A 16,688-nucleotide genomic window follows, 5' to 3' on the forward strand; every position below is an offset into this window, starting at 1 on the left:
AGTGTTTTTCTACTTGAATATTTCTTTAATGTTATTTTCATGGCAATTTGAAAAAAAAAATATCCTGGTTGCTTTGAACTTTACATGTTACTGGTTTTAGAAACTTTTTGTAGATTATTTTTATATTTAAGTTATTATAATCGAAAGAAATATAGTCACAGTTGAATTTTACAATACCTAGTAAATCATACATACTTAAGCAAGAACTCCTCTTACAGGGATGAAATAACTTTCAAAAAATGTTTGCTTTTGTTTCCATAGGGCAAAGCTGTTGGGGTGACTATTGGCTGCATTCTAGGAATGTTCCCTTTGATTTTCTTTGGAGGAAGTGAAGAAGATGAAAAACTGGAAAAGAAAAATCAACTCTCTTAGAATACCTATAAAAATGTAAACTAATGTACCTCAATTATTAAATATGCTGTCACAACATTTAGGAATTAAGACAGTAACAGTGTAATAGATATGGGATCAAATAATTCAGCATGTATTCTGGAAAACACTAACTTATTGTGGCTTGGTTTTCTTAGGATCTTTTTAAAAAACTTTTGTGTAAATTGTTGAAATGCTTTTTCATCAATGGCAGTCAACATTTTACCTTTTATTTTTCTTTCTTTCTATACCAAAATACCATTTAAGTAGAAGTCATTGATGTACTGTGCTGACTTGGGGTTTGGCTGTTTGTTGCTCACCACGTGTACGTGCATGGAAGCCTTTCCTGTTGTTGTTGACGTTCCCTGTAGTTACGATTCAACCTTAAGATTTTTTCCAAATTACTTAGGGTGTTTAATATCAGTTAAAGATTTTTTTTAACTCTTTTTTTGGCAACATCAATTTTGTACTGTTTCACAGTAAACATTTACAATCATATAATTTTAGTCATTTTTAAAAAAGCTTTTACATCTATTCAAAATGGACAGAGACGTTAAGTATTTTATGTGGCTATCACTCACTTTAATTTTCTGACCTTACTGTCTCAAGAGCCAGATATTAATCAGAATGAATGATTTTTTGGTCTCCCTATTACATAAAACTATGTATGTTAACAAGTATATTATTTTGAGGTTTTTTTTTACTTTTAATTTCTCAAACTTGAATAATTACTCAGTGGTTTCTGACTTTTAAGGGAAAGAAAATGACTATTTTAGGGAATTTTTAATGGGGATTGTAGAATTAAGGTGAACTAAGTAGTTTGACATGACGTTTGGATAATTAAGAGGCTAAAGAATTTTTTTCACAGAAGTAGAAAATGGTAACTGTTAAGAAGTTTTATAGTATAAGTGGTGAAGTTGAGGTGTGTTTGTAAGGTTGATCAGATACAAACTATATTGTTTGGGAAGAATTTATTTTTTCCCCTAAAAATGGCTTCTCATCTGAATTGAATGAGTTTGAGTACTCATAATCCTGATGTTGTTATATGTTGTTTGGCGAATTTAATTTCTGAATAACTTCTTTTGAGGTGAAAAATAAATATTTTATATTTTGCTATTTGCTATATATAGCCTAGTAGTCAAAAGTTACATGAAGAGAAACCCTTTCTCCCTTCTTGGTCCTTTTGTGTTTTTGTTGTGTTTAAATCGTATTCTAGATTGAAGTTACTTATTTTTAATCTTATATATCTGACTTAAGTATAGATGTGAATCATAAATTTTAATTCTGTGAACCCTTAAAGTTTGTTAGCATGTGATCTGTTACACGTGCTAAAAAATTACTCTTAATTGTAAGAGTAATTAAATACATCATGGAGGAGAAAAACAAATCAAAATTACTATTTGGGCCACTGAAATTATGTATTTTGCTAAATAGATGTAAAAGAAGGGAAACTTATAAAATGGCTGTATTTACAGCTACCTTATTTTAAAGTTTTATTTGCACATATTTACTTTGAGCTCTTATTTTCAGAGGAGCTATTTTTTTCTCACAGCAGTTTGTCCTGAATTCTCTTCTGTGCACTTCAAAATAATTTAATGCTATTCTTTAATCATAGATTTATGAGGGAAAAATAAATCATACAATATAAAAATAAATATATAACATTCTTATTATATACAAATAATATAACATCTCTGATCAAATTAGAATGATAAAACTTGACATCTTAAATTGAATTGTGGTTTATATCTTCTACATAATAGCACAGACACATCAAAAATTTTTTATTATTTCAGATGATAGGATTAGAGTGGTTATTTTAAAAAAAAATTTTTTTGGAAATGTTTAAGTGCTTTTGTCCCTAACTTGTATTGCCATTCTTTCTGTTTTCTAAGAACGTTTTTATTGTGGTGCTTACATTTTCTTTTTATTAATTAAATCCCATATTCAGAAAACTTGCCTGTGAGTTTAGAAAGGGCTTTTGATTATTGTTTCTTTTTCTTTGCTCTTGAAAATAACACAGTCCTACGGAATCTCTTAGTTTAGCTGGGCATCTGTAGACTTATTTAAGGTGTAAACACATGGAGTATATAACCTTTATATTGAAAAGCATTTTAATTTATGGACATGATAAAAATTTACAATATTCAGTTAATTAGTTTTAAAAAAATGGAGCCCTTTTGTCCTTAATCTAAGGTATGCATTTTTTTAAGATCTTATTCTACACTAGTATGGTGCTTTGCACAAAGTGACTTCTGAAAAATGGTTCCCTTTAAGATAATGACTTCTTGTAATCGTTGTTTCATATTCCTTATCACGAAGAACCTTATTGCAGATTGAAACTGGAATTCTTATTTCTCCTATTAGCTATTTCTATATTGGGAGCACTATAGCTATGGTTAAATGCAACATGAGCTGTGTCAGTACTGTTCGTTTAAAATTCATATTGTCTATGTATTATGATTTACAGACTTGTTGATGCATGTAAATTGGGTGCATTTTGTTGCCACTGTATGTTAAATGGTGACCAATGTTTTTACAGAGGAACTGAACAAAAAAAATATCTTTTAAGAAATTTTGGAATGTGGTTTTGATTTTAAAATTTAATTTTCTTCCTAATCTCAGAAAACCCTGGTTATTCTGTAGCTTAAGGAGATAGGATTGATAAATGCAGATTTGTTACAGGATTGTAGCAATGTCACTGAAACAGTCAAATGGAACTACTCACCACTTCCCTGAAGTCCACACTTGATAATATGACGTTACAGATTATGAGAGAAGAGTGATCCCATATTGAGAGAATTTGACCTTTAATAGGATGTCAAAAAAACTTTAGATGGGAAAATTGGTGTAAATTACAGTGACGGTATTTACAGCAGAGATATCCAGGTCTTCTATATAATAACACCTCATTTACTTTACTCCCTTTCTCTAGAAGATACATTTCAAAATTTATCTTTTACATCAAATTTTTGTGTAAACCATTTTGAAGTAAATCTTCCTAATTTTCGGATTATATTTTCTTTCTATCATAAAAGAGTGTATTAAAGGTAATAGAATGTAATCTTTTTCTTAGTGGCTAAGCGCCTCTATGGACATTATTATTGTGCTGTAATGCAGTACCTCCAGAATCTGGTTGTTTTTTTTTTTTAATAGTTTTCATTTTCTTCTCATTTTTTTGCTGCTCTCTCTTCTGGCAGTTGTTCTCTCTAATTTGCTGCTTCTTTGCTGTGTAGACTTAGAAACTAGATAGTTTCTTATATTATTTGGGAAATATTAGTAACTAGGCTATGGAACCTGAGTAAAATGGTGATGGTGATGATGAGCATAATGTTAGCTCCCTTTTATTAAGCATTTATTTGTTGCTATGTACTGTAGTATTTTACACACATTGTCATATTTAATCACTTTTAATAACAATGTTAAGTTGGTGCTGTTATTATTCCTATTTCATGTTGGGTGAATTGAGACATGGAGAGGTTCGTTTGCCCACAGAGTCGCTACTCATAAGTGGATAGAATCTAGCTTTGTCCAAGTGTGAAGTCTGTGTCCTTAACTACTTATCATTGCAGTCAGGACATATATATATGTAAAAAAAAAAAAAAAATATATATATATATATATATATATATATTCTCTGTTTAGGGCCCTTTTTAAAACCTATTTGTGGAATTATTTTTCTCACTTATAACTTAAGGGAATTTTACTTAAAATCTCAAAGCCCATTTAACAATCCTGTGTTTTTGGTTGTGTATTATGTGCTAGGAACTGTTCAAGGCACTGAAAAAACAGCCCGAGCATCCCTATCCTCATGAAGCTTATTCTGTGGGAGGCGTAAGTAGGGGAGGAGAGTACAGGGAAGCCAATATACACTTAAACAGGTGGTGATAAGTACAATACAGATCAATGAAACAAGGGGGTTAGAAGGTACTGGTGGTCAATGTAAGGGGGTGGGGAGGTGTGGTTATTTTAATATAGGGCAGTCAGGGAAGACCTGAATGAAGTGAGAGCATAAACATCATATCTAGGAAGAGAAGGTACCATGCTAGGTTCCAGAAAGTTGATGTTAAGAAAATCTCCAACATATGAAATACATTTCACTGGAAAGCATTGTAAGATATTTTCTTGTTTGTTTTGTATTATTCATGTTTTCTGGATTAAGCCCAAATATTAATATTTAAATATTAAAATGAATACTATTGCATATTTATTGGCATCAGTAGAGGGAAATGGCCCAGAAGCCTGGGGAAGCTACCATGGGATTCATAGTCAGTGGATATCACTATCAGCAAATAATTTAGTGTCTGTTGTGTGCTCATAAGTGAAACCTTCCTAACAGATGACTTGTTTTAACCAAAGTAGTGAATGCTATTGGTATATGAGTTGTAACACTGAAGTTAGTTTTTCTCCTCTAACTTTCAGAAATGAAGTAGTGACTGAAGTAGGGACTTGTAACACTAATTTTGAAACCCCAGGACTTTCAGGATCTGTTGATCTTATGCTGACAGCTGTATGAAGCACATGATGTTTTGTATTGGTACTTACATGAAACCTTATCATACATAGGTTAAAGCTATTGATAAGTTTATGAATGAAAGAAATTTCAACAAAATGTTTATTGACTTTTAAATATTAAAAAGTTAGAGTAGGCATATGATAGATTATATAATTTCTCTGCAACTACAAGTCAAATGTTCTGTTTAAGTGAATAAAATGTGAGAATGATGACTAAAGAGTTAAACTTGAAGGAACTACTTTGGGGGGTAGGTGGGGAGAACCCTCAAAAACTGTATGATAAAAGGATTTTCTGTGATAACTGGAATTTGGTGAAGACTTGGTATTTGCTAATATGAAAGCTATGCATTTATATAGTGCTTTACTATTTATAAAATACTTATGCAGATGCAAGATATAAATGGGCTTTAAGAGAGGTAATTGAGTCAAAGAAAACTGTTAGGTACCTTAATTAGAATTAAGATTTTTCGTTCTGTTATGTCACCCCACCACCCTGTAACCCTACCATTCCCACTTTGCAGTGGGTTGATTTTGCAGTGTGTCTGTATCTCTGTCCCTTGTCTCAAATGTATTTTTTCTATTCCTTCTTTTCCTTAACTTCAGACTGATGGAAATGCAATTTTTAGAATATATTTTATGTCCTACATGGTTACTTTAAAAGCATTAAATCAAACATTGTCTCTTTCTTTCCCACCCCCATGTGGGAGGAGGAGAACAAATCTTAGTTAATTTAGTTCACTCTTTAATTGTTAACAATTTTAACTGTTCTTTCTTCCATACCAACTCAGGTAAAGAGCTCACATTTCATAAGAGGAAAAAGAAGGTATTGATTGTGCTTTAAATGTTAGCCCCTCCGAAGGATGGAGTCTCTTCTGTCTTGCTTACTTCTCTATCCTTAATGCTGTGTGCAGCCGCTGACACACGGTATTTGTACAGTAGAAGGTTGTTTAATGTGTGAGTCAGTGCTACCCATATCACTATGCTGTCCTCGCTAGGAACTTGACTTCTCGCTTGACTCCCAACTCATTCTGTTTCAGTACTGAGAATCTTCTTGTGTCCCATTTATATCACTTTTGAACTTTGACACATTTTGCTTCAAGTAGATTGATTTGTGGTTCATCTACTCACGAGCTCCCTAAAGAAAATCAGGAGGCTGTAGACCACACTTCTGTACTTTGAGAACGGCTGTCCTGAACTTTTAGTTAGTTTAGATTAGGTTTAGCTGTAAATGACAAACCTAAAAATAACAGGAGCTGAAATAAGATGGAAATTTATTTCCCTCATGTAAAGTTACTGGGGCATGTTTTCCAAGGCTAGTGTAAGGGTGATGCTCCCCAAAGTAGTCAGAGACCCAGATTCACATCCTCCCATTTTATCATGTGTAGTTTTTGTCCTCAAAGTCACTTCATTGTCTAAAATGACTGCGTAAGTCCCAGCTATTATATCCACATTGTACGCAGGAGGAGGGAACTAAAAAGAAAGGGCTTTATCCAACTTTTTTTAAGTTACCATGTGACTCATCTACTTACCTATCAGGCCTCCATCACATGCGCTCACTAAGCTGAAAGAGATACTTGTAAATCTCTCCATTTGGTATGGCCAAGTGTATAGCCAAAAATTGGAAGAAGGGAAGGACATTTTGGGAGACACCCATTTGCAAAAGATTGGGCTCAAGTTTCCATGCAATGACTGCACTCAACTCTGGGAATGTGCCATTTTCTATATAATGTCTTAAACCAACTTTGTGGTGTCAGATAACCTATAAATGAAAAAAAGTGTCTACCCTTAAACACCCAGTATGCAATGACAGTTTCTTTTCAGGAAGGGAAAGAAAGCGCAACACAGCTATCATTAGTTGCTATAAATTATTAAATCCACCACCACCATCCCTCAGCTTATTTATTTGAAGGCAGTGGAAACCCATCATATCCTAGCTGCTTAGAGGCTCCCCAGTGCCTTCAAACAGATTTTTTTAAATGGCTCTTCGACTAGATCTCTGTGTGAGCATTGATCTATTGCAAGTACTACATCAGTAGTTCTCAAACTGGGAATGATTTTGCCCCCTTCTAGGGGATGTTTGATAACATATGGAGACATTCCTGGCTGTCATAAGTGAGGGGTGGGTGGAGGTGCTACCGGCATTTAGTGGATTTGATGCCAGGGATGCTGCCAAGTATCTACAATGCATCGGGCAGCCCCCGCGATAAATTGTCTGGCACAAAGTGTCGATAGTACCAAGATTAAGAAATCCTGCAGCATTGTGTTTTGGTTTTCGTTTTTGGGTTTTTTGGGGGGGAAGTTCTCAGATTTCAGATTTTTTCCTGATTTTACCTTTAAAGGATCTCAATCAGTGTACAAAAGGTATAAATTCAAGTTGAGGATCCCATTACAATTCAGTGTCAGTTAATTGAGAAATAGGCATTGGCTTCTTTATCTTACCTGTATTTATCTTTACAGATACATATAGAGGATAACCTGGTAGACAGAGTACATTCAGAAGCTGAGAATATTGGTTCTCAATTTTAGTTGAGAATTTGTGATGAAACATATATGCTTAGAAGTTACTTACACACAGATGTTAGTTAAAGCCATTGTAATATATATGTCTCTCAGTTTGTAGAGTGTAGGAGAGGAGGTCCAAGAACTGAATTCTAAGTGTGATTGGGAGTGGGGGTGAGGAGAACAATCATTGGTATTTAAGGACCTAATTCCTCTATGTGACCATCTCAATAGATGCAAATAAATAAATTGACAAAATCCAATAGAACAGTCAGACATCCATACTTGGCCAAAATTCTCAGCAAATGAGAAATAAAAGAGAACTTTCTCAACCTAATAAAGAACATCTATGAAAAACTTACAACTAGCATCATACTTAAAGTAAAAGATTGAAATGCTTCTCCACTAAGATCAGGAACAAGGCAAAGATGTGTACAGTTACCACTTCTATTCAGATGGTCCTGGATGTTCTAGCCCATGAAATAAAAAATGAATGAATGAGTAAATGAATTAATGAATGACATTCAGATTAAAAATACAGAAATAAAGCCATCTTAACTTGTAGATGACATAATCATGTAGGAAATCCTGATTAGTCTACTGAAAAGTTACTAGTAGTAATAAATGAGTTTCTCAAGGTGGCAGAATATAAGGCCAATATACAGAAGTCAATTGTATTGGTTTTCCCCCCTTGTCTTTCTATTTATTTACTTATTTATTTTATGGAGGTATAGTTTATTTACAATATTATATGTTTCAGGCATACAACATAGTGATTCACAATTTTTAAAGAATATGCCCTGTTTATAATTATTATAAAATATTGACTATATTATGTGCTGCACAATATATCCTTGTAGCTTATTTTATACATAGTACTTTATACCTCTTAATCTCCTACCCCTATCGTGCCCTTTCCCCTTCCCTCTCCCCACTGGTAACCACTAGTTTGCTCTCTTTGAGTATGTTTCTTTTCTGTTATATTCATTAGTTTGTTTTATTTTTTAGATTCCACATAAGTGGAACATACAGTATTTGTCTTTGACTTATTTCACTGAGCAAAATACTCTCCAAGTCCATCCACGTTGTTGCAAATGGCAAAATTTTATTTTTTTATGGCTAAGTAGTACACCATTGTGTATATATATGTATATATACACCACATATTCTTTATCCGTTCACCTATTGATGGATATTTTGGTTGCTTTTATAATCTTGGCTATTGAAAATAATGCTGCTGTGAACATTGGGGTGCATGTGTCTTTTCGAATTAGTGCTTTCATTTTCTTTGGCTGTATACCCAAGAGTAGAATTGCTGGATCATATGGTAGTTCTATTTTGACTTTTTTGAGGGACTTCCATACTGTGGCTGCACCAATTTGCATTCTCACTAACAGTGTACAAGGGTTTCCTTTTCTATATATACTCACCATCATTTGTTATTTGTGGTCTTTTTGGATGATAGCCTTTCTGACAGGAGTGAGGTGATGTCTCATTGTGGTTTTGATTTGCATTTCTCTGATGATTAATGATGTTGAGCATCTTTTCAAATGCCTGTATTGTCATCTGTACATCTTCTTTGGAAAAATGTAATACACGTTAACAATGGAAAGAAACTATTGATACATGCAACAAGTTGGATATGTCTCAAAATACTTATGCTGACAGAAAGAAGACAGACAAAAAAAGTACACATTATATGATTCCATTTATATAAAATCTAGAAAATGCAAACTAGCTTATAGGGATGGCAAACATCTGGTTGTCAAGATGGAAAGCGAGGAGGAAGGATTATAAAGAGGTCACGATAAAACCTTTGGGGGTGATGAATGCATTCATTGTTTTGATTAGGGTGATGGTTTTACATATGCCAAGACTTATCAAATTTTATACTTTAAATATTTGCAATAAAACTATGTTAAAATACGCCCCCTCCAAAAAACAAGAGTGAAAGGAAAAGCGATAAAAGCCATTATTACTGCGTATTTTTCTTTACCACCATCACCACCCCGCATCTTCTGAGCAGGAAATAATTTCTAACTCTTCTTTATTCCAAAATCACTTTTTGCTTCCATTATAGTATTTATTAGACGTCTCATTTATTATTCTAAAACTTAATGGCTGAAACCAATTATTTTATTACTTGTCTCACTTCTGTGGGTTGGCTGTGCAGTTACGCTACTGGTTTTGCCTGGGTTCAGTCATGTGGCTGCAGTCAGCTGGTGAGTTGGCAGAAGCTGGAGGGTTTAAGATGTTTTTGGCATAGATAGAAGACTGGGATCTCTCGCACCATGTGGTTTCTTGTCATTTTGTGGTCTAACCAAATCTTTGTGTGGCAACTGGGTTCCAAGAGAGTAAAAGTGGAAATCATGAGGTCTCATAATGCCTATATTCTGGACCTTACACTATGTGACTCCTGCCACCTTCTCTTGGTCAAGACAAATTACAAAACCAGCCCAAATTTAAAGGGATGGGGAAATTGACTTCACCCTTCTGATGTGAGGAACAGCAATATATTGCAAAGGCATACGGACACAGGGAGGCATTATTCATTGGAGGCTATTATTATAATAATCTATCCTTCCAGATTATGCCTTATCATGGGCATTTTTTTGCCCCCTGTATCCCTTCTATCGTAAGTTTCTTGAAAGTAGGATCTTACTAATTTTGTATTTCCCTTTGCAATGATCACAGACCTTGCACACTGTGTAATAAGTGTTGAATTTTCCCCAAATGAGGAGAGGAATAAAGGAATGTGGGAAAAAACTAAAGCTGAAAATGTGTCATTGTAGTGGTAGGGTAGAAAAGGTAGGTCCCAACTCATTTAAAATAATAATCTCAATAGCAAGCAAAAGCAGACAGCAACTATTGATAAGCCATCAGAATATCTTAATAATCACAGCATTTTTGGGGAGCAAAATAGGTAAGGACAATACAATCCCCAGTTTTATAGATGAGAAGGGTTGCAAAGCTAAGTAGCTAACCCTTATTTAAATACAACTCTTTTGATTCCAAATTCTAGGCTCTTTTATTTTCCTTCAAATTTTATAGGATTATACTGTGTTAGGCAATTGAAGAGAGGGGTGGGTAGCTTTGGGGCTTTGAATTTCTAGAGAAAACATTCTGGTGGTTGGTACGGTGCTTTTTGTGTTTATGTTTTCCTGTGTAGGAAACGAAAGATTTAAGAACAATGCTTAAGGTGCTTAAAATAAACTCTCCTCATTTATTTCAAGTCCGTTTTATTTCTAAGCAGTTAGATTTCAAAAGACAAAGCATGTTGTGGAGCAGCTCTGCCAAATCTTAGTCCAAATTCTTTAGTCTTTCCTAGAAATTGCAGCCAATGTTTTGCTTATCTGCTATTAACACATTACCCTTTGCATGCCATCTGATATTTGGCATGTTTTATAAACAGACTGAATACTCTAGGCCAGATCCCAGCTACATTTAGGTTTTATAATTATATCTTCCTGCAATATTCTTCCCACTCAGACAGCTAATAAATAGTTTAACTAATTTAAGATTGAGCCTTCCTCTTTGTCTCTGTAAAATTTAGAGATTGAAAATGCAATTCAGAAAAAAAAAATTCTGTACTCACTCCTATTATTTGATGTTTGATGTCCAGTAAGGAGCAAAGTTTTGAGGGGAGTAGATCAACAGAATCATGAGATCCAGTCCCTTCCCTCGAGGATCTTCTGGTATCAGAGAGTATCTTTGGGTATCTGCAAGCTCCAGAATTCTGTGATTCTTAGTGAGAGTTCCACATGGTTCACAATGTTGCTGTTAAGTTCTTTTTTTTTTTTTTTTGTAATTTATTTTTAGCTATATTTTTCTTAGAATAATACTCTTTTTTTTTTTCGGCTTTTTTTTTTTTTTTTTTTTTTTTTTTTTTTGCTGTGTGTCATTTTATTATTTTTTAATGGAGGGGGGGTTGAACCCAGGACCTTGTGCATGCTAAGAATGCTCTCTACCACTGAGCTTATACCCACCCACCTTACATTCTTATAATGCATTATATTATAGTTTTTTTTGTTTTTATATAATTCAACATATTGGGCAATAAAGTCATTTTGACATATTCATCTTAGCTAATCTTTACTCTGCACTAAGACTTAATGTACCCTTTTAAATAAAAATAATGAATTACTCCAATTCAGGAAAAATATAAATGAAATACAGCAATCTTAGAGAGCAAGACGTCAATTTAGTTTAAATTATTGTTTAACACCTTTATTGTGGTATGATTCCTGTACAGTAAGCTGTACATTTCAGATGTACAATTTGATGAATTTTGATAGATGTATATATCAATGAAACCACCACCAGAATCAAGATAGCTAACATTCCCATCACTCAAATTCAGTGTGAATTTTTGAGTTAAATTCTCCATGCTACCATGGCTCCCTCTGGATACTATTATTTTATGTCTGTTGTGTGATGCGTCAACACTGAGGCCAAGGCGATATATCTAATTCATTGTTGTGTCCTTGGTATTTATCATGATAGCATATTATAGGTTTTCCCTATTTCTATATATATTTTTATTAGCATTAATATCAATTTTGAACTTCTAAAGACTTGATAAGAGAGCTTCAAATTCATTAAAAATACATGAATAGATTTAAACTACTCACCCATTTTCAATTCTCTTTTTAAGCCTTCAGCCTCTGAGCCTCTGAGGGGAATGGTTGCTGCTGACAGATCTGGCAGTTGGTCAGATAGGAAGATCTACTTTCATCGCTGAAGTCCTTTGCTTTTCTTTAGCCATGTTAATAATAGCACTTGTCATTTGGAATCCAACAGTTCTAAGCCAATCAATTCCTAACTGTGGGAACTTACACATGAGGACTAATCTCTCAACTCAGTGTCCCGTTTATAAAGCTGATACAGTAACAGCTCTCTTACAAGGTTGTGAGGATTGAATTATATATTTTTAATGCCTGGCAAAATTCTCAGCATATAGAAAGTGCTCAGAAAATGGTCATAGTGAAGATAGCAGTTTTTAGGGCTCTTCTTCCTGCCTTCAATTTGGTGCTTAAATATTTGGGGGAAAAAATGGAACCTGTTGAATATTTTTGAGCTGAGAATAATGGGAAAGTGAAAACATTCCACTCGTTCTCTTTGCACATTTATAGTGTGATTTTAAATATTGAAATCTCAGTCTATTAGACATGCCTTGATGAAAGTTAAGCAACCAAATGATAACCCAGATCAAACAGATAGTTTTGAAATTCCTTTGCCACTGCTACCCTTAAAATAACTGCACTGAAGTGCAATGATTTGGAGCCTACCAATTTTTTTCTTGTGTGTTGTGAAAAGCTAGTAAGGTCTTATAAAACTCCTGTAGTTTCTTTCAAATGATACTTAAACCTAAACCCCAGGTCTCTTGTTTACTAGCTGTTTGATCCCAAGCAAGTCATTTAGCTTATCTGCAAAATGAGTTCCATACACTCTTATTATCTCACAGGCTTGTTTTAAGATTGAAAGAGACATTACATGGGAAATGGCTTTGTCATTGGGATGGCTGTTATCTTAAATTGTAATAATACTAAACATCCATGGAGGTGAAATGGGGATTCCATTTAATGGAAAACTTCAGACATACCTCCTTTCTCATGTGAAATGGGATGACCACAGTTCACTGGATTCTTAAGGAAATACTTAATCTCATAGCACTAACTTCTTCACGGGCCATCTATTGTAAGTCGTAGCCTCTCTCAGTCACTAACCTGGCTCCTCTCCTGTCATTTTGGGGGTCCTTTTTGGAATCTACCTCTGCAGAGAAATTAGCCACTTAATAATTTTATTAGAAAACACTTTTCTGCTGCTGAGAAAGGCCCATGGTTTACAAAAGATACCTAGTACTTGATAGCTGGTCTGTCTAATTCTGCAGTGCAGAATTATGAAGCCCGTTGTTTCTGCACACCTAACCCGTATTTCCTCCCTAGGCTTTAACAGCAATAAGGCTGATATTTTTAATCTTCTTTTTGTTTCTTGAAAAGTTCAGAACTCAAATAGGAAAAAGGAATATTCTTTATTACCCCACTGAAAAGTAAGGGCTAACCTAACCAAGACTGATTCCTTACAGGGTGACCTCTGAAAAACTCCAGAGAAACCAGCTACAGCTGAGAGTTTAAGACAGTCAGACCAACTGACAGCAGAAATCTGAGTGGCAGTTTAGTTGGACTGGTGCTCCTGCAACCGAGAATACCAAGGTGGCAGACTTGGGCTGCATACTGAGGTTCTGCCATGTTATGCAGCTGTGACCCCCTAGATTTGACTCCAACCTCTTGATTTTGCTAACTGATGAGTGCTGGGGTTATGATGTAAGAATGAAACCAAGGTTCTGCCCCATCATATTGCTGGGATCGCAAGTTTTAGACCCTAACCCTCAGTCACATCATGTAAAGGGCTTGTATGCATTCAGTCACACAACTCAAAAGCCCCACAGGCCAAAGACTGAGCTTTCTCTTCCTGAAGTTTGGCCTTGCTAGATGCCTGTGTGCTGTTTAAATGCATTGGAAAACAGGGACTCACACATCTACTATGACTTTTGTCTCTGCATTTACCCCCACCCTTTACATGTTCCAGAGGTCTGGGGTGGATGTGTATGTGTGCCTTGTTTGGTCATTCTTCTTTGATTGCTGCCACCTCTAAGCCTGCTCAAAAAGAGTGATTATAATTTATCTAGAGCTCTCTAGTTGACAAAAAAATTTCATATAGACCATCACAATAACCTTGAAGGCACAGGTATCCCTTACCTCATCTCATAGGCAAGGAACTTGAATTCTGAGAACTTCAAGGTCACCAACAGTGGATGACAGAGGTGGTTCTCTGGTATCCAGGTCTTTGGCCTCTAAATCTTATGCTCTTTGTTTTATAACCCTTTCTAGGCGTTGGTGGTTCCATAAACTTTCTATTGGGCCATGTAGAAATGCCTGATTCCCTTGTTGCTATGGAAATTGTTGAATGCCTTGTTTTCCAAAAGTTTTTTTTTTTTTAAACCCCAGATAGCAGTTCCAGTAATGGATTTTGCTTTCAATAAAAATAGCCCATCTTTCTCCACTCTCCAAAGCTTATTTTTCTGTAGGTTTTTCAAAATTACACCAAAGCTGCTGAAAAAACAGCAGATATGTAAATTTCTAGCATCCGAATGCTGTAGAAGTCGTACTGCAGGTGAAAGATAAAAGAATACTAGGTCGGGATGCATCTGGGAAAATGGAAGTTTTGTATTCAGAGCCCAAAGGGAAGACTCGATGAAGGCCAAGGAAAGGTGGAAACATCAGGAAAAAAAGGTGTTAGAGAAAAGAGAAGAATACACACGCAACTTTTAAAACTATGGCTCTGCATTTTGGTAAATTACATTGTCACACCCATTGCTGGGTCCCAGGGAAAGTTCTGGGTGTGCAGGGTAGTCAGGCCACTTTTAACACTCCCAGCATCAGGAGAGATTATGACCATGATAATGCCCAACCTGTGGAAGGGGGACGAAACAAGGAGAGTGATTCAATGGGTTGGAGCTAAATTAGGAGAGAAACTTAGAGCCTCAAAGGACAAAGATGAAGGGGTATTGTAGTGAGGACTACAAAGAGGGTAAGACTTGGTATCTTCTCATGTGCTTACAACCAAATGTGGCACATAATGAGGCCACACCAGGGTTTCTACCCTTTGGTTCTATCCTTTGTTCCTGGGAGGAACAGCTAGTATCAGGGGACAAGAAGAAAGAATGGGGAGGTGGCAGAATTCCAGTGTGCTTCGTGAGATCCTAATATGCTTCTCGGGGCGGTGTTGGAATTCTAACAGAAGGCCTTTCTGCTGTGGTGGCTGCACTGAGGGAGCACATGGAGGAGAAAGTAGCATTGGTAATTCATCCTCTGTCCTCCTCTTTGCGTTCTTTTCAGGAACCTGGGGGCAGAAAATGTTAGAACTGGTATGTGTTAATTAAAAATGGTTCTTTTCCAAGGATCTTGAAGTAAAGTGTACACTCTAAAAAATGCACTCTGTTTACGCTGCAGCTTCTCATGCTAGCTTTGCTAGTACATGACCATCTGCCAATTTAAGAAGGTGGATCTTACCAGATAATGTTTAAACTCCAGAGTATGATGCTTAGGTCCTTTGTGATCTGGTCCCCTGTGTGACATCCTCCAGCCTGCAAGCCTCCCTTGTCCCCTGACTCCCTCAATTTTGTGCTGTTTCTGCTCAAGTTTTATGAGTCCTCTTCTATTGTCACAAGATGCTATGGCTTGACCCCTCTTTGAGACTGAGGTTGAGATTCTCACTGCCTGGAGCAGCCTTCTTTTCCTTGCCCACCTGACAAACTCCTGCTTATCCATTAAGTCTCATCAGGAGTCAGTAAAACCTTTCCTGACTCTTTGGGTGAGGATAGAGTCGGGTGTTTTTAGTATCTACTTTAGTACCCTGGGTGTTTTTAGTACCTGCTAGAGTACGTGACGTATAGTATGGTGTACTCAGTAAATACTCAGATGGAGAGAAAACAATGACAAGTGATTTTTGAGTGCCCACTGGACACTGTTCTAAGCACCCCATGTGCGTTACCCTCCTTAATTCTTACAACAACCATGTGAGGTAGGTACTGTCAACATTCTATTTTATCTCTAAGGAAGCTTAAAGAGCTCAAAAATTAGTGCAGCTTTACACAGCTACTAAGTAGCCATGCTGGTGTTTGGATTTGGTCTGACTCCAGAATATACAGTCTTGACCACAGTACTAATCTGCCTTCAAAGGGGAGGCAGATAAGAGAAGGGCACCTGGAGGGGCCGATGCTTTGTATATATTGATGTCTGCTCTTTCTGCTATTTGTTTTTCCTAAGCAGCCAAGCAATATGCCTTAATGGATGCTGCAATGTAATACCATTCTGCAAGAGACTTTTCTGATAATAACACTGCACCTTTTTTTGGGTCTTGGCATGTGTTCAATTATTAATAGGGTATAGACTTTAGAATTAAGAAACAAGCTCTCTAACAAATACCCTTTTCCACCCAGAACTGCCTAGAGATATATTCATTTGGAAAACAAATGAGCAATGAAAATATACCTCTCAGGAGTCAGAACTGTCCCTTGGAGCAGAGGGAATCGGTAATATATGCCCAGTTGGGTTTCAGAATTGCTGTGGACCAGCAACTACTCTGAGCCTTTCATTCCCCTCCATGTTGAACAGGAATTTCTACTGTGATTATCCTACCTCTGTCTCACCAGTATGTGGGGAAAAACAATTCGCCTCTTAAGTTCACAGGTTTTCAGATCTAAAGGAGATATACTGAAGTCTCACCTACACCTGGACCCTGTA

At 35.8% G+C, this 16,688-nt stretch overlaps 1 protein-coding gene across 6 annotated transcripts in view; it reads left to right on the forward strand.

Moving 5' to 3' along the window:
* The window catches only part of TMEM65 (transmembrane protein 65), a 43,753-nt gene extending 39,777 nt beyond the window's left edge, over positions 1-3,976 (forward strand). For all 6 annotated transcript variants that reach the window (XM_032467790.1, XM_032467791.1, XM_032467792.1 and 3 more), the window contains one exon: positions 262-3,976. In XM_032467790.1, coding sequence (XP_032323681.1) covers positions 262-372 — 111 coding nt within the window. In that variant the 3' untranslated portion in view covers positions 373-3,976. The remainder of the gene's footprint in view (positions 1-261) is intronic.
* Positions 3,977-16,688: the final 12,712 nt, after the last annotated feature.

Source organism: Camelus ferus, chromosome 25, assembly GCF_009834535.1.
Source record: "Camelus ferus isolate YT-003-E chromosome 25, BCGSAC_Cfer_1.0, whole genome shotgun sequence".
In the NCBI taxonomy this organism is placed as follows: Eukaryota; Metazoa; Chordata; class Mammalia; order Artiodactyla; family Camelidae; genus Camelus; species Camelus ferus.